This window comes from Apostichopus japonicus, chromosome 12, assembly GCF_037975245.1.
Source record: "Apostichopus japonicus isolate 1M-3 chromosome 12, ASM3797524v1, whole genome shotgun sequence".
Lineage (NCBI taxonomy): Eukaryota > Metazoa > Echinodermata > Holothuroidea > Aspidochirotida > Stichopodidae > Apostichopus > Apostichopus japonicus.
In genome coordinates this window covers 2079360-2102149 of record NC_092572.1, presented here as the reverse complement: position 1 = coordinate 2102149, position 22790 = coordinate 2079360, and the positions used below count along the sequence as shown (strand labels likewise).

Below are 22790 nucleotides of genomic sequence, written 5' to 3'. Positions count from 1 at the left end.
TATTCCATATATAACAAAGCTAATTTGTTGCGGATTTATCAGTAAGAGTGATACACTCCTTTAATCACTTGCCAGTAATGCACCGAAAGTGAATCTGTTCTGCCCGAGACATTCAACATCACACAATATAAGCTTCGGTTATGTTAGTCTTTGTAATTAATAATTTACTTTGTCCTGTCTCATAGAATATGTATTCAATTTACAATTTCTGCATGGATATAAAGGTAATCATAGTATTAGCAAAGTATATTTACTTTGTTTATCATTACATAGGAACTAAAAGGTTTATATCTAAACTAGAATTAATGATAACATACATCCATGGAAACATATACATTCAAAAAGTATAAATTGGTCTAAAGAAATATGGTAATATTAAATCTAGAATTTTACTAAACACAATAATTAGCATATCAATGAATAATTTACTTTTAAAATTACTTTTTGCTTCAGTTAACGAATGGGACCGTTCTTGTCGATGAAGATTGCTCCTTGGTATATCTGACAAGCTGCAGTTTGCCATCACTTGATAGGCTAGTTATAGCCAAACGACATCTTTCTGGAGAGGATTTGTTATCCATCGTCTCCTGGGCGTCTAAGGAAGTCCATTGTTTCCTAACGGTGCAGTAAGTATTCCATACTTATACGTATGTCTTTATATTGTAGTTATCCCGATCGTTGAATAAGCAATTCCTAAGTGTCAAGTTGGTTTGAATTCTGAAGATCACTTGTTTTCAAAGAACCAACTACTTTGAAGAAGTGTTAAGAGTTGTCGAAGGTGAGGGGAGGGGGGGGGGTGGGAAAAGGGTGTAGTCGATGAGCAGGATAGTCAGAATACAGTTCCTCACATACCGGTGACTGTCAGAATAAGCTCTTAACATTTCACGAAATGAAAATTCATTCTGGGTGTGGGTTTTCTTTTCCGATAGATTCGAGAACGGGATCAGATTACACAACACCATGCAATCAAAATTATTATTGTTTAAATTTGATTTTGTTAGGAATATTTAAAACAAATGAGCATCCTCATGACATATTATATGCACTAGGTAATTATATCATTGTCTTTAAAGGTTTGTTCAATGTCAGCTTCCAGATGCTATTGGAATCTTTGAAGAGTTGAAATCTCTTGTTCAGGAGAAAAATACCAAGAGTAAGTTAACTTTTCTTCTTCAAGTGTATAATATGAACCATACAAATGGTCTTTACCTAATCTTAACGTATTCGTGATTCCTATCTTGAATTCTGAACTACTTTAGTTGACTGCAAAGTAAATGATAACACATTCTTTATCTGCAAACTGGACCATTGAAAATGCAGCAATTCCAAGGACCGCCTAATTATTCTATAAAAGAAATGTTTTGTTTTTATCTGTTTTCTACAGTTGAGAGAAAAGAAAGCGACGGAAACATTTTAGAGCTTGACACTAGTGAGGGGAAATGGAATGCAATACAAGTCCATGCAGATCAGGCTCAAGATGACGTCACATGACCTTTCATCCCGAAACACTGTATTTGACTAACGGTTTTATCATAAGTCATCAATTAAAATCCTCAAGGTTCTGTCTGGCGATTTTACTTGACTGATCCACTGGTTCACACTATTGTTGCCAACTATTAGGGCACCCTGTGCATCTGGAGTAATACTTCAATGAACCGCCCATTTCTACGCCTCTGAAAATGAGAAAATTCTAGCAATCTGCAGCTATGCGAACTTCAATTTTTGAATAGACTCTCATGGAAGTTGAGAAAGTCAATTTGTATTAATTATTTGACTTAATTCCTTTATCGTAATATTTCAAAAGTTCCCTTATGCAATCGACAAAGATCCTATAGTTACTTTGGAAGCATTACTCGGAAACATTTTCAAAATACCGAAAGAATATATGTCTACGTATTATTCACCCTTGGGGGGGGGGGTGAGAACGACACATATATAGGACAGATTATTATGCGGAATGAAAACAAGGTATACGTTTAATTGGCTGTAGGGACACTATCTCCCCGGCAGTCAAATGGATTAAGCTGGGCACAATGATATCCAAACCGGGTGACTATAAACTCCGGCCTGCAGAGAAACAATGAAATTCTAGATATAATAATAACTGAATAACAACCAACGAAAGCCTCCTTACCCGAAAGAGGTCGAATAGAATATTTTCTGGTTACATTGTTATTGCTATTGTAAGGGAACAAGTCAGACAATTATCCTCCATATTGTATATTGTAGTTACATTATGTAATCGCCAGTTTAACAATAGTAGAGAAATATTCTCTATGGTCAATGATATGGGTGGTAGGCTATTGCTTCGAATCTCGAAGCGAATCTAGTAACTATTCCATTGTTATCGATATTTTCATCGGGGGGGGGGGGGAGTGAGGGGGTTAAAGAGTTCGAGTACTGGGGCAAGTTTCGCCCTCGACCACTCATTTTAAGTTTAACCTACCAATGTCATTTGGGTGGTGGGGGCAAGCAGGGGCAAGACGTTTGACTGTTTACCCCACCCCCTCTCGCTAGTGCCACTGTCTGACAAATGAGAAAACTCCACCCAGCAAATACTGACATCCGAAGTATACGTGGCTATGGCCTCTTTGGAATACAAAATAAAATGTTTCATAGCCAAATTTGTTTCATTTCTAACAAAAGAGCTATATTTCATTGTATTGTACATATCCACCTTTTGATGATTGTGACGATTGCTGTATTAGCAAATTTACCATACGGACCGCTGTATTCATTCCTTCGTTCAGCATAGAAATGGAATATAATACCTATTTATAGGTATAACAACTGACATGTATGTACTTCTTTTAAGTTGGAATTCACAATGACGTAGCTGGAATTACCCAATTCTATATATAACGAGCGTGTACATTGCACATTAGTACCTACAGTAACAACCGAAAGTTACAGTTGATCGGAATCCAGTTTCTACTCGGTTTAATCAACCTAAGATAAGAAGAATACCAAACACAGCTGTTTACAATAAGGTGAGGATATATGTAAGAAGGACATGGCTATGTTATCATATGTTTCGTTCTACTTTATTAATTCAACGTTCTGAACCATATTTGTCTATTATTTACGGTATATTGGCTTCATAGTTTGTGTCTCTGTTAGTGCGCATACTACACATAGACTACTCTGGTTGGCGAACCGACATTTTTTTCTGGGCGAGACCAGTCCGCGTGATCACATGACGTCACATTCAAAGCTACATATCGTTATAGCAGGTCACGCTGAGGACGTGACTATGAATTACGTTAGCAACTCTTGCACATACTACGGCTGCTTCGATATCTTTGTTCATGAAAAAGACCTCTGTCTTCGTAGGTTAACTATCATATTTCTAAACTTTTAATAACTGAATATGACCGCAAATCACCGACAACGTTCATTTTTAAACATGTGTTTTCAATATCTTTCTGAGGGAAATATAGCACTACTTGTACGGTAGCACGAACTAATGTTTCTTTGATCGTTTCAGTAATAAAGTGAACTTAATTGTTAAACGCATATGTTTTATGTGTAACTGGCCAAATAATACCTTCCAGTGATATGATTTGGACAATTTGACTTGATGTAAAGCATGGTTTGATGATAAATATGTTGTTGTCCACCTTTCTAAGGGAAGTGGACAAATCCTACATATAAATGAACCAGCACGTGGCATGGTGGTCAATTAGCCGGTCTGTTTCAAAATTGCCAACATAGCCACCAATTTGTTCTCATTTTAAAGGGATCGAGAAAAATATTATTTTTTCAGCATTTTCTCTGCTTTTTATAATATCCTGTGTTAACTACAACCAGTTGCTTATTCTTTATTTTGCAAATTGTCAACCATTTTTGTTTATTTTTCCTGGTTTGTGGCTCAAGTTTAACATTTATTACCTTCTGTCTAAAGGTTTCAACTCAGCGCAGGTAGTCCTACGGTACACTTTTGACGTATACATTTTGTTCACAATTCACATATGTTCACAGCTAGGTCTGTGTAAATTACATGGCCTATGTGTAGTATGTAAATTCTCTTTGCATTGACCCAGTTTTACGAAATATAATATGAACGTCGCATACCTTATATATATATATATAGTTGGTGCAGTTGACGTATCTTCATGTTAAGGCGGTCTGGAACGGAAAGGAAATTTGTTAACATTGTTTTAAACGTTCATAGCTTGCGGCTGTGTCGCAATTTTATCATTTTAATCGTAGCTCAAGTAAAATCTATTAAAAAGGAATCACTTTAGATTAAAAGATCCTTCAAATGTTATACCGACATAGATTTTGTGGTGACCATGTACCGATATTGCTAAGAAGTCTTCTTCAACAAAACAGACCGTTCAAACGTCTTACATCGAAACTCATTTATAGTTCTAACAGTGTCAAGTCGTAAAGTGGTCCTTCCACTCAAATGCTTCCCTGTAATAACGTAATAGAGGTGTTCTTTAATTTGGAGTAATTTTTATTTGGGAAGATTTGACTCTGAATCATAGAGATTGAAATAGGAGGAATGACGACATGCGATATATACTGATGCCGCTGGTCATGTAGAGTGGAGGTGCAGGTTGGGGCGGCAAGCTACCTGTAGCTGAAACTCTTCACTTGAATACAATACTAAACAACTTAGCAGGAAGGAGGTCTTTGGTTAATTGACTGCATTTACATTCACTCTCATGATGCTACATGCTATGTCCCTATCACATATTAGTAGTGAACACATGGAATGGTAATGTACTCGGGCATACATCGTTACAACACACAAGTAGCCACGGTATCAGTGACATCTACATCTGCCCCTTATTTCAAAATTAATGGAAGTAAGTAAAGAAGTAACTCGACCCTCGCCATTTTAGGGGCATGTTTTGCAGCAAACTTCTTCCTAAGATTAGAAATGAGATGTGCTTTAAGCAACACCATATCCTATGCTTAGTCCCTGGTTTTATTGCAGTTTTGCACATGCCTGTCCTGTCACTAATTCCACTTGTGAGTATTGATCCAGACACTCCACTGGTCCCAGAAGCTAACGTCATAGAAACAACTCAAATGGGGAATATCCTGTGGCATAATGTTTATAAGAATTTATCGCAAATATGAATTCCACCACATGTGTATTTAAATGCAAATGATCAGTTTCTATACAAAACAATAAAACATGGACAACAAGTAACGATTCATTCTCTCCACCTCATTCTACTGTGGGTGATAGGGAACTGTGAACACTCTCTTGACAACACATAAAATGCATAATGCAGCAACATCCATTCACACCTGATGTGGTATTTTATCTGAGACCAAATTTTGACACGCTCCCAATGTGCAAAACATCTGTCTAAGAACACAATCCAAAGCTGAACCGGATGCTATCTTCTATAAATATAACCTGGAAAATTTTGAAAAGTGATCAGTCAACATCAATATATACACATTATGTGACATTTATTTCTTTGCTCTCTGGAAATTGCCCCAGTTAATCCATCGCCACAATCTCTCGTGGATAAGTTCTACTGGTGGACAACATGTGACCCACGGTTTTTGGAAGACTGATTTGTGAAAATGGCAAATCCAAAACCTCTTGATGAAAGCTTATACTTGACACCTCATTCTTCCACCAATAGTTCCCACATAGTTTATAAATTGTCTGCCTTGCCCCCAGATGTGAGCAAGTTTGATGCACAATGTAAGTGTGTGATCACCCTATGAACAAGTTCTTGTGGGAAAACAATGATACTCATCAAATTCTTATCAAAAAGTTTTAACAACTCGCCTTTCATAACATATTGTTCATGGTCACCGCCTGATCCGTGTCAGTACTGTTCAACTTCCTAATTATCTCAGACAACAATAAACATTTCCACTGAGCTGCTATAAACTGGTTGACATCTGGTAGCAGCTTTTCTCTTGTCGATCACGTCATTGTAGTGTGGAGTGGGATGCTGGGCGTGGCAGGTTAGCTGAAACTGAAACACTGAATTTGAGTACAAGGGACAAATTTTGTAGTAAACTTCTTCTTAAGATTAGAAATGCAATGTACTTTAAGCAACACCATATGCCCTAATAGGTGTCAACATGAAATTTGTCTTGTTCTTGTTTCACTGAATTGTACATTTACCATATCACATAATAGTCATGAGCATCTGGAAAGTGAGCATATGGAAAGGGAATGTACTCAGGCATGCATCATTGCAATAATGCTATAATACATGTAGTCACAGCGGTTTGGTTGTACGGTAAAAGAGTACCAGCACCTATTACAAACATTACGTCTTCGACATAACTAAAGTGATAACGTTGGCATAAATCAATCAAAATGGTGATATCGTGTGCCGTATTTGGGTTCGAAAATATACAAAATATGGCAGTGGACTGCACTTTCACAAGAAATTCTTAGGACGCGGTAGTAAAATCAATTATATAGGTATCTAATAACTTTCATAGTGTCGTCTCCTCAGCTGTTGTATCGTTATTTAGTGGACCCTGGTTATAGTTAGCCTTGGCCCCTAGACCGGCTACTGCTGTCCTTTCGGATGCGGTATAACTAAAGCCTAATGACAACACACCACATCATTATATTCACTTGCCTTAATTACATGGATGATGTGTATGATGTCATGGTCTTATCACAATTCACTACTAGGAAAGTAGGCTTAGGCTATTTTAGGCCTAGGACCATGTACGTAACCTTGCCCTTGGTCTATCTTATATTAACCTAGGCAATAAATTAAGCCTAGAATATTTCAGTCTACTAACATTTCTAGAATAGTACAAATATTCAAAAACATCCTCTATTTGTAACATATTCCCAACACTGTAAATGTTGCAAAATGGCATGAGCAATATAGGCCTAGCCAGTATACTGAGTTTTTAAGGTAGACCAATGTCTACTCGGCCTAGCCAGGTATGCTCTGGACAAAAACGTTTTAGACTAGTTACCTAAATTTACTCAACTATAATTTTGAGGCCTAATGATATTCACTAACCATTTTCGGACAAAGCTTTGTAGGCAAAATGACCCACCCACGCCATTCCTCGTGCTAAAACTTCATCCTTTGATGACTTTGACTGAATGTTGACATGCATCAAACTTTTTGCACTCTCACTTCATAAGGTTGGATCTGTTATCCTACATAAACTACCACTTAATTTGTAACTACATGCCCAGAATAAAATACAAGTAACAAAAGTAGGTGTGTTTGGGAAGGAGGAGGGGGGGGGGGTGTTGCTTTTTCACGGCATCTTCCAGATACAACTATGACTCTACCTGAGTGTAGCAATAAAATAATACAAGCAAGTAAAATGTTTGCCATGTGCCTATCTGATACCGGGAATGACACTTTCCGGATATAACAAGTTCAACTTAGTTGCATCCCACTTTCTAGAGTCTGTAGAGACAGGGGGGGGGGGGGCTCAAATTGGTTCAGGATTCTAACCATTCTCAAATTTAATTTCAAGGTCAACTAAACAATGTATGTATGAAGACGTAGACATGATCTGCCTTTTTGCCGAACAACGCAAAGCGTCCTCACTTTTTCTGAAGGCTTCACAGTTTAACACTGCAAAGACACTGCGTCAGCATTCTTCCTAATTCAATTGATATGCTCTGAATTCATCTCCGAAACGTCATTGACTTGTGCGAATCACAAACATGTTTGGTCAAAGCACGATTAATGATTCCGTGTTTTCTTTTGACTGAACATTCCACAGTTTAAATATTTCACAGAAAGACTATTGTCAATATTATAAACCTTCTCTTTCAAGTTGGGACCCAGTACCGATGTCGAGTTTGTTCATTATCTAATCCAATATTTTACCTTGACGTTACAGCTACAACCTTATACGACTAGAATTTAAATTATTTATCGGTGTTTCCTCTCTGTGTAAATAAGAAATTGATATAAGTACTCTTTGTGTGGTTAATTATATTTCAAAGTCCCATAATACAAGATGTACCCTGAGGTAACTGACATACTGGGACCTTTATACTTTATGTTATACAAGTCTAGAAAGCACAGCTACGTAAAAAGTAATTAAAATATTACATGATTTGCATCGTTTGTTCAAGATCAGTTACTGTCTGGTGTTTTCGTGTATCAACAACATTATATTAAACGGTTGATAATACCATATGTTGTCAAAGTACATACAATATCCCTTGTTAGATATAGAAATGTTTTATCCATTCACTGGGTAGAATTTGTGTAGGCCTGTGATAGCAGAAACATGTTTTTTGAAACCCATAAAAATGACAAGGTTATCTTGAAATTACTTGCAGGTCGCTTTCTAGTGTGTATCGAAGGAAACTGGGCATGATCACGGGTTATAAGTATACAGGAAATACAGTGTCTGCTGACAAAGCATACGTGTATATAGGGATCTCCATGAACAAAGCGCTGTGTAGCTCAGTTTGTAGAGCCCTGGATATGTCATCCACAGGTCACAGCCTCATATCTCGTTCCAGTCAAAAATTTCGTTGTTCTTTGTCTAAAGTAATGAACAAGTTAAATTTATTGAAGACAGGTATAGGTGCGTAGTACGAATATTTAATGGCATCATGAAAGAAGCCGTAGAAACTCTCCCCTCCTCACCCTCCCTCGCATGCATAACAGTCATGGACCTTGCTTGATGGTTAAATCGGTTCATTTGATTTAACAAATGTTGGCAAACAAGCCAATTATCATTTTCCAATTGCATATTATTCGGTTGCGTATAGTCCTAGAAGTAGTTTGGGGAACATACGCTCATATAATATAAGATTATGAAATAAAGGTGCTAAAATACTGCAAGTCTGCTTATATTGGTTATTTAAATGTTTGAATGTACCAAAGAAATGCTATTGAAAATGAAATAAACAAAGCACTATCATTCAGTTGTAGCCAGATCTTCATTTTGGGCTCCAACATTACCAAAGGGTTATGACTTTAGTGCATATGTATCGACTGATGCATCCCAAATTTGATGTAGAAATTTGCGAGGTATGATGTCCCTTTATTCAACAAACATACGAATATCAATTCTCAACTCTGAAAATGAGATCTAGAAATAGCTACAGCGTTCTAAATACCTTCTTACTTCAATGATATTTCTGACCAAAGTGTGGTAGATCGTCGTGTTGTCTAATGCTTTGTTCAATATATATATATATATATATATATATATATATATATATATATAATATATAGATATATATATATATATATAAAGATATATATATATAGATATATATATATATATATGTGTGTATATATATATGTGTGTGTATATATATATACATATATATATATATACACACACACGTATGTATATATATATATATATTTAAATATTTATATATTTATTTGTAATAACTCCCAACTATTAATGTAGATCCCTATATATTGCAGTCTATAGTCACACTGAAATCGTATTATCTTTGTATCTGTGACACAATCTAGGGAGGTAGTTTTCAAGCAGCTATTGCTGAAGTACTTGCAATTCGTATGTGGCTTTGTAGTGTGGCAGAAAGTACACTACGACCTAAACAGACTTATTAGCCTTTGTTTGTACAAATTGCTCCAAAAGGGAATGATTTTTAGCAGAACATTTTTCTATCAAATACAAAGCAGTTCCCTTGTTAAACTTTACTCTTTTGTGATACGTTATGTGTAGTTTGTAGGTACGGTAAAGCTGTCGTTCGCTATGTTGCTGTTAAGTAGGCCTAACGTTGTTTAATTTATGTATCCGACATGTATGGGTATATGGTATTGTTGTAAGTTGGCTGTTTCTGCATATTGAAATTATATCGCTAACCATAGCAACAGAACATCATATTCACACATATTAATAGAAGAAATAAACGATTGCAAAACATTTCATCCAAAATAAAACAAGAAAAGGCGAAACATCATTAATCCAAAAGCTTAATGCAAACGGATGCTTGTGTTACCTCTGTGGTTTAAATATACCGTTGGAACAAACACAAAGAAAAGGTTGGAACACCTCTCAATGTGGAGTTTGACGTATAAGGACATTCTTACTTTGGTAACGTAAGAGGCAAGTTGTGGTCCAGCAATAAATGAACGGAGGCAACAGTAAGGTCTGTAGACAATAGTAAGCATAGTAAAGAAACACACCAGGACTCAAATATAACAGTCGTCATGTCGTCCAAAGATGACCAGAAATCACGTCGGACAACCTTAAACATTGCCAAAGGTTTTCCGACAGATGACTAGCATTTGCCGTAAGTGTTCATAACTTAGAACAAAACTCAGAAAATCCCTATTCTGTAAATCATATTCCAACCCCCCCCCACCCAAAAAAAAAAAAAATATGATAGTGATAGTTAGTGATGATATCGCCCAATTCCTGATAGTAACAACGTAAGAAATAAAGAGCATTTTGGTACGTTCAGTAATGAGGGGAAAATCCTACACTTTAGCTGTACGCCCATTCATTCGCATCGCTAACCTGCAGTTAGCACGTTTTGTTATAAGTAAAACAGAATGTGGATACTTAGAAATACATATGCAATAATGGTTACGTAAAGTATGGTATACGTTGTACACAACAGACCGTGGTGGCTGCACGCACGTATGATAAGCTAGCTGGAGTACAAAGTGTACCGTATGCTGTGCAGTACTATACTAAAATGTGCATGTGAGCATACCCGCATATTCTTCTATGTTGCTGCAATGTATGTGCTGTATACACTGAGCTTACCATCCGTTTCCAGGAATGATCGGAAACGATTACAGAAAACATTTTTCACTTCCAGAGAATTCCCGCGCCCCAACATGATTAATGGACAGTGTCATACATCACATAAAATGTCTATAACTCTACACACATTATTGTAACTAGTATTTTTAAAGTTTAAACGTTAAATCATGTTCCTACAGTTTTCAAAAAAAAACATGCACTTTAAAATACCTCTAAAGGAACGCAAAATACTTGTTGTTGTAACTATATAGTATAGAACAACACAATTATTGTCAAATTCTAAAGGCGGAAAGTTTGCTGTAGACTAGTTACCATATTTACAAGTAGTTGTATTATTTTAAACAACACCCCATGTATTCGTTGAGTTTTATAGATTCAAGAATGCCTGTACATAATGGTAAGGGCCATTAGCCAATCGAGGCAGGAAATTTGGAAACCACCAATGACTATTTTTAGCATGAAAATCTCTGTAATGGAAATGTGGTTAACTCTGTACTTGCAGTTGGTTGTTGTGATTTGTTTGCCAAAAAATTCAATTATCTGTACAAAGGATTGGAATTGTGGTTCCTTTTGGAGGAAGTTGTGGTTTTTGAAAAGAAATATCTTCTTGTTTTGCATAGGCCTAGCTGCGAGTGAGTGCACTTGGGGTTTGTTTCCTTCGAAATGTTTGCCGGACGGAAGCAATTGGAAGAATTTTGCTAAAATATTGGTTTCCATATGCAAAATCCTGCGTTCTAAACAATGCTGTACACTACAGTATTGTCCAAAAATTCGCAAAGTCAATTTCGCGGGTATTACATGTGTTAGACATTGAGAAACAACTAAGAAGTGAGCCTTTGAAGCTATGTGTGTTGCTGTCTCTAATATTGGTATTATTTTATTTTTCTATCGATAAAATAACACTAAACTCGCATTAGAACTTAAAAGGGACCCTTTTTGATTATACTACAGATGCATGCTGACATGAGTTCTGATACATTCATATGATACACTCATATATAATATGTAGTGAAAATAAATAGGTAGAAACATATATAAAGAGACATATAATGCTCGAGAGTGACAGACAGCCAAAAAGAGAGAGAATGGGGGGGGGGGGTGGAGGGAGAGCTTGTTTGATCCATCTCTAACATTTCCCCGTTTAAGGTAAAACAATAATCGTTATATTCCTATCATACGTAACAGGCACGTGACCATATTAATAATAGCATGTGAGTTTTGATACATAGCCAATTAGGGTGTAAATTTAAACCAGTCTAGTGCAGTTTGGAAAGGGGAATGTTCAGCTAGATATGCCTGCATCTATTGTGTGGAATCAAGTGTAAACAAAGTGTTAAGCAATAGTGCAACCACGGAGGGTCTCCTATTGTAGAAAGTCATTGGTGCAACTAACTGGTCTCTAAGGATGCTTTGTAATGGAGTGTAAACACAGCAAGCACATACAATGTACACACAGCCAGTACACTTCGAATGAATGTGTACAGTCAGTACACACAATTATGTTATTATACTTGTACACTTGTGTTAGAAGGAAATACTGCAATGGTGATCTGACGATGATTTACTAAATCATGATAGAACGATATAGCCCATTCTTCATCTTCGGTTTGGTTTTATGTTTAATAACGGCAACTAAGTATTGGATGTAATTTTCAATTGTTAGCTAGGGAAATGGAAAAGTTGTCTAGCCTATGCTACTGGGGATATCTTTATTAATAAAACATACTAGTTACAGTTAAGTTAAAAAGGAACCGATGATTTTCCTATGCTGCTCAAGTATATCGATGATGTTTGGTAAAGGGTATTAAAGGTTTCCTGTTGTTCAGTCAGGAACGATATGAACAAGTTGGTTAGGCTAAGTCGACAGTAGGCTATATACATTAATTAATGAATAGCCTATTTCAATAAGCGTTCTATTTTGCGGTAGTCAAATAGTTTCTGCCGGAATCTGCCCGGAAAAAAGGTCGATTTCTTGAATAAAGTATCTAACGATAACAAGGGTTTGGAAGTTCATTTCCACTAAAGAGCAAAGTAACTCGTCGTTGCAAAATAAGGATCATTCGAATCTCACAACAGGAAATTATTAACTAGGATTTGTGAGATAATTTTTGCTCTCTTTAACTAATACTTTTAGTTTGTTGAAATTCCTCTTCTCTATTTTGGAAGTTCAATACCTAGAAAAAGTAAAACCGTATTCTATAGAATTCAGGTTTAACGTTGTATCTGCTCCAATAGGCTTATCAATGATTGTCACTTGAGTACTCATTTCAATTGAACTTTTATTTTTCACAAAAGGCTTGTTTCACTTTCAGTTTATCACTTAATCATACTTATTAGACAATCATCAACGTATGACTGGCACGACAAATAACGACGAATGCAACTTATAATTATTTAACAAGTAGACCAGTCGTAACCATTTCCAAAATGATCATCATTTATTTACAAATCTAAGAAATATATACTCTCTTAGTGATACTTTAAACTAGATTCTTTTAAGTTACTTAAGGGGTTGCTCTGTATTAAATCTGTGTGTGAAGATAATCTCTTACTTCTCTATTGCATTGCAAAAAGGGACTTTCTTCCGAATATACACATTACTTCTGACATTATTTAGTAATACTTAGAAACAAATCTTATTGTATAAACACTTTCACAGATGCAGGTCGGTTGTTGCACATATGACCTTCATATAATGATACTATTCGAGTCACTCCAAGATTAATGTATGTCGTCCAGTAAGAGAGTTGTTAACAATTGACAATTCACAATCATGGACGTTGTTAAATATGTATCTAAGACACTGCTTCTATCAGCCTGCGGCTTTGATAAGCCAATAAGGCTAAAATACATACCTACATACAATTCTATGATTGATACAGTTAACAAACCGAAAAATTAAATGATTAATGTAGTACAGATACCTTCCATCGATTGACTGATAAATAAATATATATATATATATATATATATATATAGATATATATATAGACATATATATTTATATATATTAACATATATATATCATATCATATATCATATCATATATATCATATCATATATCATGTCATATATATATATATATATATATATATATATATATATATATATATATTACGACCTTCCTTACCGGTTTCGAACCTCCCTACAATTAGCGTAGTGGTTAGGGTGTCCGCGTACAGAGCGGAAGGCCCGTGGTTCGAATCCCGGTGGAGGCTGAAAGTTTCTTCACTGTTCTTGATTTTCTAACTCATTACGATTTTCATTTATATATATATACATATATATACATATATATATATGTATATATATACATATGTATATATATATATATTTTTGTTCACGTTATTGTTTTTCACGTTACTAGAATAAAATAGCCCTCGCGTTATTTGTATGCTTTGCTGGTTTCTCGGATTATCCCGGAAGGTAGCTATAATTGGTAAATATTTCAATCCCTGGTGGTTTTTTTTACCGAATCAGATTTGACGATAATTTGAAACTTCAAACGAGGAAGTCAAGACTCCTCGATATAGAAACACCATTCACTGATTAAACTATCGACATAGAATCACTCCGGGATTTCTGAGTTATCACAGTCTTGATATTTCTGAAAGAGAACATATATATAACAATTTAAGTTAAACTCGATTTTTTATTATCTTTAAATCTTCAAGATTAATTTAATTGTAATAAGTATGTTTTTCTAAGGAAGTTCTAAGATATATTGCTTATATATGGTTTACTAACCTCATGAAACTTTTCATATTCACATCGAATAGCTTTCAATATATCAATGCATGAAGGTCGCACGGTGTGGTTCTTTTGCCAGCAAGACACCATAACTCGAAACCTGATGAAAGTTAAGAAGTGAAAGCTAGTACACGATTGGACTGATATCTTTCAATGTAATACAGAAAAACGTAAGGATGATTGTTAGTTTGTTACAAACTTCACAAAATGAGCAATTTATTAAACGAATTTTATACGAGTGAGTTATTAAGTGATTTCCAATATAGAATTATCTTCAGCAATGTTGGTTGCTTTTAACTATATCGTCATTCATTTGTTCAAATATTATTAGAGAAAACCAGAGAAATAAGATAATACTCATAATTGACAAATACGGAGTTAAGTTTAAGAAAATATATTGGAATTTTCGGTCCTCCTGGGACCTTCGTCAGCAATACTTAGAAGTCGAATGAAAAGCCCAAAATGTAACACAACGAACGTATGACGCTAGATAAGCGTAAGTTGCATGGATGGAATTAGAACCAAATATATAAACCATGACTGTACAGAAAGCTTATGAATAATATCTTATTTCTCTGGTGTTCTCTAATAATTATATATATATAAATATATATATATATATAAATGAAATTCGTAATGAGTTGGAAAATCAAGAACAGTGAAAAATTCCCAGCCTCCACCGGGATTCGAACCCGGGTCTCCCGCTCTGTACGCGGACACCCTAACCGCTAGGCTACGGACGCTGATTGTATGTCTAGAGGTTCGAAACCGGTAAGAAAGGTCGTAATTCCACTGTAGGCGTTTGACACCTGTATCGAAAAATACTAGTTCTGTTTTTGGTGACATATTTTGCCTTACTCTAGAGATCAAACAATATCAATCATTTGTGATCCCTAAAGCCGGATCTAGTATACATTACCTATATGGTAACTTGCAGCACGTTGTTAATTGAGTTTCACGCCTGTTTGGCGATCAACAGACATACTTTCACATGCGTGGAAATCGAGTAACATCATGCTGTAAGCTACCGTATAAGTACACTATTATGTATTTGTTCTACTTCTATGGTTTGAACACTTTTTCATCAGGAATTGAACAAATAAATCTTTGTTGTACAAACGTACTTCACTGACACAATACACAAATGCGTTCAGTATGCTGAGTTATAGGACAAATATATGTCATGAACATGTCTTTGCTAGTCTTCTTAGTTTAAAAAAAAAACATTTAAGTGGAGTCACATAACTACTTTAAGCTATTAAGGTAATTACAGTTAAGAACCATCAAATTGTAACTCTAGTAACAAGTCGTGCACTTAGAACTATAGTTATTTGTCCCGTTATATTATAAGGTATGTTTAACTATTCACAAGAAGGATATTTGTATTCCTTATCCATTTCGGTTATTTTCAGTTAACATTATTATGTATATTGTATTCTGCATGCAAGTAACAACTTAACACTCTTTTAATGAAATTAGTAAAAAAAATTCGTCTTCCTTACATATCTTTTGGACAAACGTACGGCCTCGATAACATAAACTCGTCAAGAACCTTCGCTTTGATATCTTCTTGGGAGATACCAGCAAACGGTATTTTACCTTGCAAGAAAAGTTCAACACATATTAGAATAACAAATGAATGATGAATCAGTGTTCTCAGATGAAAATATATGAAAACAAATACGTTTCTCTCCCAAAATTTGAAATTTGACAGTCTTCAATTGGTTGGTCCTATAGTAATTCAGCGTATGAAATATTACCTATCGACAGAAGCTGCCACAAGAAAACGGAAAAGTGCCAAGAATCACTCTTGAGAAAATACTTGTCAAGAAGAAATATCTCTGTAGCCATCCATGCCGTAGGAGGATTTTTCTGTATACACAATGGATTAATAATAATAATATTATGAAACTAAAATATTGGAAAATAGGGATGCTTTGCCAATCCCCAAAACGTGAAATTTCCTGCGTATACCGTAATACCTACTGAATTATTGATTTCTTTTTCCTTTGTGCGAGCAAGCTCTAAATAGTAGACAAAATAAGAGATTATTTAAAGAATTGAATATATAGCTAAAGAGTGGTGACAAGTATGAATAACAAGTATTTTGAATTAACTTGCAAGCGTTTTAATGTCATAGCCTTACCTTTTTCATTAAATGTTTCATTCTCCATACATAGGTTATTTGGATAAATATCGTATAATTTGTAGGAGCCTTGAGGCGTCATAAGTACCTTCCTCAAAGAGAGTGCTGGATGACAAAACTACGAGAGAAATGTAAATTTGGTTTATGTTATGGAAGGAGTATTAAAACATCAGAAAACGTCTTAGTGACTGTGGACCACGTAAAGATGATATTGAAAGGATCAATGTATTATATTCTAATAACAACATTTAGATTGTCAAATATTGTCATATATGAGATAATTTTAAACGGAATTACATAAGGACACATCATTACATTTGCAATTAGGTTCTTCTTAATAGACAGGAATCATCTGAGGCTGCATTCGACATCGCACATTCTTATTAACTGGGCCTGGTATAACTCAAGCTATGAATGAGACCGTAGTTTATACCCCTCGAATGAACTGCAATCAACGATTGGTTAACCCTATTCATTCATACAAAACATTGAATAAACATATATTTCATCTCAGAATGTTACCCTTGCATATAAACTTTAAAATAAAAATAACCACCTATGGTCTCGAAAGGTTACCACGTTGTAGGAGAAGAGTAATTTTAGGCGTATCTGTCAGAGGAAACAGGACATTTGAACATTGCCTCTTTTGGGTAAAGGTTAGTTTTATAGTTCTTTTTCGACGCCTTCAATATCTTCTGATAAAATTACTAACGTTAGACTTTTTACTTCATTTCGTTGGAGTTTTAACGCAAGTTAATCTGCTTCGTTTTAATCAGATAGTGTATCTAGATGGACCGGGTTATAACAAACAGATGTGATCTTGTTATGTAACTTATATTCCTTTTTCTGTGTATTATTCATATGTTAATGTATCGCCAGCTGAAGATCATGGGTCAATCAGACCCGACGATGCTTAACACGAATGAATAAACAAACATTACACACTTTTGGTGTGTTAAAATACACGCTATAAAAAATGTCAATCACTGAAGTATAGTAAAGTACCTTTTGAGAAGCTTAAAAATGCATTGCTTGTGCAATGTTTACTGCGAAAATGAGTTATTCCTTCAAAACGGGTCGGTAAAAATAAGATAGCCGTCTCTTGATAGTTTTATTAATACGAGATTTTTTCCGGAAATGATTCATCACGTGGTCTTGAAGAGTTCCACATTTCATCGTCTCATAGAAGAAACCAAACGGAACTAGAGAAACAAGTTCAAATTATATAATGAATGTTTTAAGTATAAGCAAAGCATTAAAATAATATTCATAATATACCTATTGACATAGAAACATAGAGTATGGAAATTAAACTCAATTTATTAATAAAATGGATATATTTATAGATATTTACTTGTCTGAGTCGATATATGTAAAAGTTTCACAAATCCCTCGCCCATTTGAAACGATGACAAGCTCTCGGAAAGGAGTTTGAGAGTCGCATAGTCGACAATTGTTGCCTCGTCTGAAATAAATTAATAACGACACATTGTCAACAATTCGCCTTTAGTATCCTTTAATTAAAATACGTATCGACAATAAATGTTTACATGTCCGGATTAATTTTTACTTTTCTTCGAAATCGAATTAGTCAAGTTGGGTTTACACGAATCCACAAATTGCGCAATTAAAAATAATTAATTTTCATTATTTCTTAAGAGATGCTTTATACCTGATAGCTTCTTTGCAAAACAATCCATTTTGATCGAGCCATCAATTGACATTTGAGCGTTCCAGTATTCAAAAGGTAGGCCAGGGAGCACTTTTTTGTTCAGGATTGGCTTTAGAATATGACGATTTGGATCTGGATGTAGACAAAAACAAACAGAGGCCAACATATAATCATTGCCAACTCGTACTACTAAAAAACCTCTCGTGCAAGTAGTGAAGCTTCTATTTACAGTTTAATTTACTATTTTATGAAATGCCAAATGTTAAGGGTTTACAGCATTCAAAACAAAATAAACTTCTATAAAGAATCTTGTTAAAACAACGTAGCAACGGACGTCACCTGTTAAATTTGTTTGTACAATGTATTCCAAACTCATTGTTGTAGTAGTTTCATCGACCATTCCAACGTAACACACGTTTTCTTCCATTTCGATGTTGGGTGTCAATCTGAAGTTTAATATATACAAATGGACATCAAGTAACTTGTCTTGTTGCATCAAGGGCACATGGGTAGCTAGCTCACTACACTACATAGTGATATTGCGTAGTCTAAAAACCATCGCTACAGGAGTTACAAACATCACTTTGCTTGAAACCTGAATGAATTGAGCTCTTTGCTGCATACTTTATAGAAACTCATATTTATGGAAAATTTTACAAGAATTTATTCATCAGTTTAACGTTAGATCGAAGTTACCATGTTGCGTAATTTTTGTTAGACCTCACAAGAGTATTCGACACTGTAAATTTCAATGTAACACAATTGTTCAGACGTAAATTACCCGAGTTGGTAAATTTTCTGTGAACCATTTAACCCATGAAATATGAGGAAACAATTTGGAAAGTTATAATTCGAAAGATTCTAGTATCGTGTGGGATATTCACCTTGAAATAACATTGAAATTGATAAGTCATATCTTTTCTCTCTGGTTTTCTCTAATAATATATATATTCATATATTCAGAACCTACATAAAGGTCAATATGGCTTACCCTTTGATTGTTGTGGACTGGCCTCCTATAAGTGATATAAGTGGTTGTTTACACAACATTGATTAATCATTTGATAACATATGCAAACTAGATAAATGATAAAAACAGAAATTAACCTCTGCAAATCGACTTTGGAGGAAACGGTATTTTTAGTCAAACTTTTTGATGATGGGTTGAACGAGCTATTGAAAATGCAAATACTTGAAGCAGCAATCCCATGGACAAAACACAATCCCCTCTTCATTCCTTTAAACTGAATGAAACTCTTGACCACATGCAAAACTTGTCCAATTATAAGTCTTAGGTCCGAATCGGATGTCTTTTGTAATGCTTCCAAAACTGTTAATAGTTTCATATATTAGTTTAATTATCAATTGTATTATCAAATACTAATATTATATTATAACGGAAGATTGTAAAGTAAATTTCGCTAAGAACTGTTAATATATATATATATTTTAAAAATCAACGATATATACTGACATGCATATCTTAAACAGTTTCAAGGGTCAAGAAAAACGTCAGTATTGTGGATTTCGAACTAGAATTCTAGGTTTACAAGTTGTGTCTTCTATTGATTGAACCATATCACCATTATGTGATATGGTAGTGATGACTTTATATACTCTGATTTGCTCTAGAGCAGGGGTTGAATATCTGGGGTGCATGAACCCCAGTGGGTGCGTGAGTCCATCCCAAGGGGCTCATGGGACGTCTCTGAAAGTCAAAACTGTAGTCCTTTTTGGTGAACTAAACTCTGATATATCATATAATTTAGTAAAGTACAAAAGTCGCATCTATCGAAAAACTCTTTTCGCGTTCCATATGCATTTGTTGCCATAGTACCGTACCGTGCATGTGATAAATAACTGAATTATAAAACAGACTTTTTTTTTGCATTACAATATTATACTATGGACTTAATTTTTTTACTTTGCACTGTTATGCGTATTATAGTATAAGAATGACTTAGATCGTGTCTCGAAAAGGAGGTTCGTGAGTATGGGGGGGGGGGGGGGGAGGGAGTAAGGGAAACCCTGCTCTAAAGGGCGCAAAATAATCTAGTAACCTGTGTAAAATGTAACCGTGGATAACAACCGAATTTCCTTTAATATTCGATACAAAAGCAGACATCAGTTGAGTGGGTATAGGCTTTTGGTTTGGGTCAAACTTACGTTTTCGCAGGGAATAAAGTAACGCGAACGTGAGACCACCGCCTACAGCTATAGAAATTGTTACTCCAACTATATCATATGATACTTTATGTATGATTCAGAAACGAATTCTTCATAAACATTAGGGCACTTGGTGCTCTCAACATGTATTCAAATAATCTGAAATTTATATTAGATATATATAGTTTTGAGTTATGCTTTAGTCACATCCATGATTAGTGAAAAAATTGAACGAAAAGAACAACTCTGTTTACCCGTTGTTTCAGGCACTGCATCTGTCACTAAGGGAAAAGAGAGAGACGATCTTTTTTCTAACATTACTTGGGTCTTCAGTTTGAATTTTCATTAATTGAATAGTCAGACTGATGATATGTGCTAGCTTTAAATTCTTTCTTAGAAATCGGATATAACATTGAATTCATATCTATCAAATAATTAGAACCACGTTGCACTTTCCCTATATTAAATAATAAATAACATATTTTTTACATGATCTCTTTTTGTCACACATGTTATAGACTTGTTGACATTCCTTGTATCAATATCAGTGAAAATTTAATCGTGTCATTCAGAAAAGCATTCGTCATAAACATTAGGGTACTTGGTGCTCTCAACATGTATTCAAATAATCTGAAATTTATATTAGATATATATCATTTTGATTTATGCTTTCGTCACATCCATGATTAGTGAAAAAATTGAACGAAAAGAACAACTCTGTTTACCCGTTGTTTCAGGCACTGCATCTGTCACTAAAGGAAAAGAGAGAGAGACGATCTTTTTGTAACATTACTTGGGTCTTCAGTTTGAATTTTCATTAATTGAATAGTCAGACTGATGATATGTGCTAGCTTTAAGTTCTTTCTTAGAAATCGGAAATTACAATGAATTAATATCTAGCAAATGATTAGAACCACGTTGCAGCTTCCCTACATTAAATAATAAATATCATATTTTCATCATGATTTCTTTATGTCACACATGTTATAGACTTGTAGATATTGCTTGTATCAATATCAGTGAAATATTAATCGTCTCATTAAAATATCACAAGAAGTCATTTACATGAGCAAAAACGGGTTATTGATACTGGTGGCAACACCTGTTGAAGACTTTCGAAGACTTACACCAATGCGTTGTTACAGAGTTAACCATCTTTCATCTCTAAAGATGATTACTGATTATGGAAACAAAATATTTTACTGCAACAAGAATACAAGAAAAGAAATCTCTTAAAGTATTTCTCACATTTATGTTTTCTACTATTTCCAATTAAAAACTGAGTGTCCTTTCCAGTACACGATGAACACATACTTTTTTTAAATGCATTGTGTATTGCTATTAAAAGAGAATCTTAATTATATTTTTATTGAAAATTAATTTACCATGTGGATCTCCCTGATTATTATCTTTGTCTGCAGAAAAAGGTCAAAAATATCAAAAACAAATGAGTGTTGCCCTCAGTTTACGGTGAACACATACTTAATACAATAAATTGTGTATTATTATCAAAGAGAATCAAATTAGTTTTGTTATTGAAAATGATTTTACCATGTGGATCTCTCTGATTATTATCGTTGTTTGCAAAGAAATAAAAATAGCAGTTACGTTTCCTTCCATTGCCATTAAACTTTGAATATAACTTTCAGAAAAAATTGTATCATTTTATTAAGTTACATTGTTATGTTATCATTACGGAAATCTCATGTGAGTTTTAATTGAAGATGAATTTACCAGGCGGATCTCTCTCAACTTTGTCTGCAGAATAAAGAAAAAAACGAGGCGAGCTAAATGTACACTTCAACTTACTTCCAACATATTTTTTGAAAATGAGCACATTTTGCTTTGTTTTTCTATAAGAGGGGTAATTTTCTAATTCAGCTTGAAATTAAATATGATAAATTCATAGTCACTTACAGAAGCAATGCAATCTACTCACCGCCTATTTCACATATGAGTGTAAATTTGGCTAACACTTTCTCTCCCTGTTGACATCGAATAGAGGATTCATTCTCATCGTCACAGGGTTTCGCACTTAACGAAGCATTCGTCTCATGGCAGCTATTTACGCTTTCTCCAACACGTTCCCCCACGTAAAAATCTCCGTAAGCAATGTTAGTCTCAGCATTGAACCATTCCACATGAGTTTCTTTATAAACAGGGCAAACAAGGCAGACAGGATCACACGACGAGGCATTACAGACGGAGGTCGGAAAAGACTGACTGTAATCTAGTTCGTCACAAATGCAAGTTGTTTGTTCTTCGTCATCTGCAAAATGAAGCGTATATAAAGCGCAATTTCATTTCGGATAATGTTACACTATCATTTATTTGCTATCAGATTTTAATGCACCGAATTTACTT

At 34.7% G+C, this 22790-nt stretch overlaps 4 protein-coding genes across 5 annotated transcripts in view; 2 read left to right on the top strand and 2 right to left on the bottom strand.

Moving 5' to 3' along the window:
• The window catches only part of LOC139977673 (uncharacterized), a 127547-nt gene that overhangs the window by 46090 nt on the left and 58667 nt on the right, over positions 1 to 22790 (top strand). The gene's annotated exons all lie outside the window — the stretch shown is intronic.
• The window catches only part of LOC139977682 (uncharacterized), a 48941-nt gene that overhangs the window by 3180 nt on the left and 22971 nt on the right, over positions 1 to 22790 (top strand). Inside the window, exons 5-8 of one of the 2 annotated variants that reach the window (XM_071987178.1) lie at positions 454 to 626; positions 1074 to 1153; positions 1385 to 2990; positions 18250 to 18335. The gene's annotated coding sequence lies outside the window, so the exon portion shown is untranslated. The remainder of the gene's footprint in view (positions 1 to 453; positions 627 to 1073; positions 1154 to 1384; positions 2991 to 18249; positions 18336 to 22790) is intronic. The other variant, XM_071987177.1, reaches the window with a different exon arrangement.
• LOC139977688 (uncharacterized) overlaps positions 1 to 22790 on the bottom strand; it is a 151181-nt gene that overhangs the window by 127835 nt on the left and 556 nt on the right. The window contains exons 2-8 of the mRNA XM_071987196.1: positions 22366 to 22695; positions 22161 to 22184; positions 21978 to 22007; positions 21812 to 21841; positions 21152 to 21178; positions 20681 to 20707; positions 19252 to 19276 (exon numbers count right to left, since the gene is read on the bottom strand). Coding sequence (XP_071843297.1) covers positions 19252 to 19276; positions 20681 to 20707; positions 21152 to 21178; positions 21812 to 21841; positions 21978 to 22007; positions 22161 to 22184; positions 22366 to 22695 — 493 coding nt within the window. The remainder of the gene's footprint in view (positions 1 to 19251; positions 19277 to 20680; positions 20708 to 21151; positions 21179 to 21811; positions 21842 to 21977; positions 22008 to 22160; positions 22185 to 22365; positions 22696 to 22790) is intronic.
• On the bottom strand, positions 14045 to 17649 carry LOC139977704 (tyrosine-protein kinase TXK-like). The gene is made up of 5 exons (XM_071987220.1): positions 16589 to 17649; positions 16203 to 16314; positions 15945 to 16041; positions 14440 to 14542; positions 14045 to 14299 (listed from the first exon to the last, which is right to left on the bottom strand). Exons 1-5 carry the CDS (start codon positions 16607 to 16609, stop codon positions 14261 to 14263), a joined length of 372 nt encoding a protein of 123 aa, XP_071843321.1. The 5' UTR covers positions 16610 to 17649; the 3' UTR covers positions 14045 to 14260.

Bases quoted from the DNA above. Each gene is read 5' to 3' on its own strand.
- LOC139977704 (XM_071987220.1), bottom strand. From the start codon at position 16,609: ATGAAACATTTAATGAAAAAG. The intron at 16,042-16,202 runs GTAATATTTCAT...TTTTCTTGCAAG, and splicing joins GTGGCAGCTTCTGTCGATAG to GTAAAATACCGTTTGCTGGT. The intron at 14,300-14,439 runs GTTAGTAAACCA...GTTCTCTTTCAG, and splicing joins AATATGAAAAGTTTCATGAG to AAATATCAAGACTGTGATAA.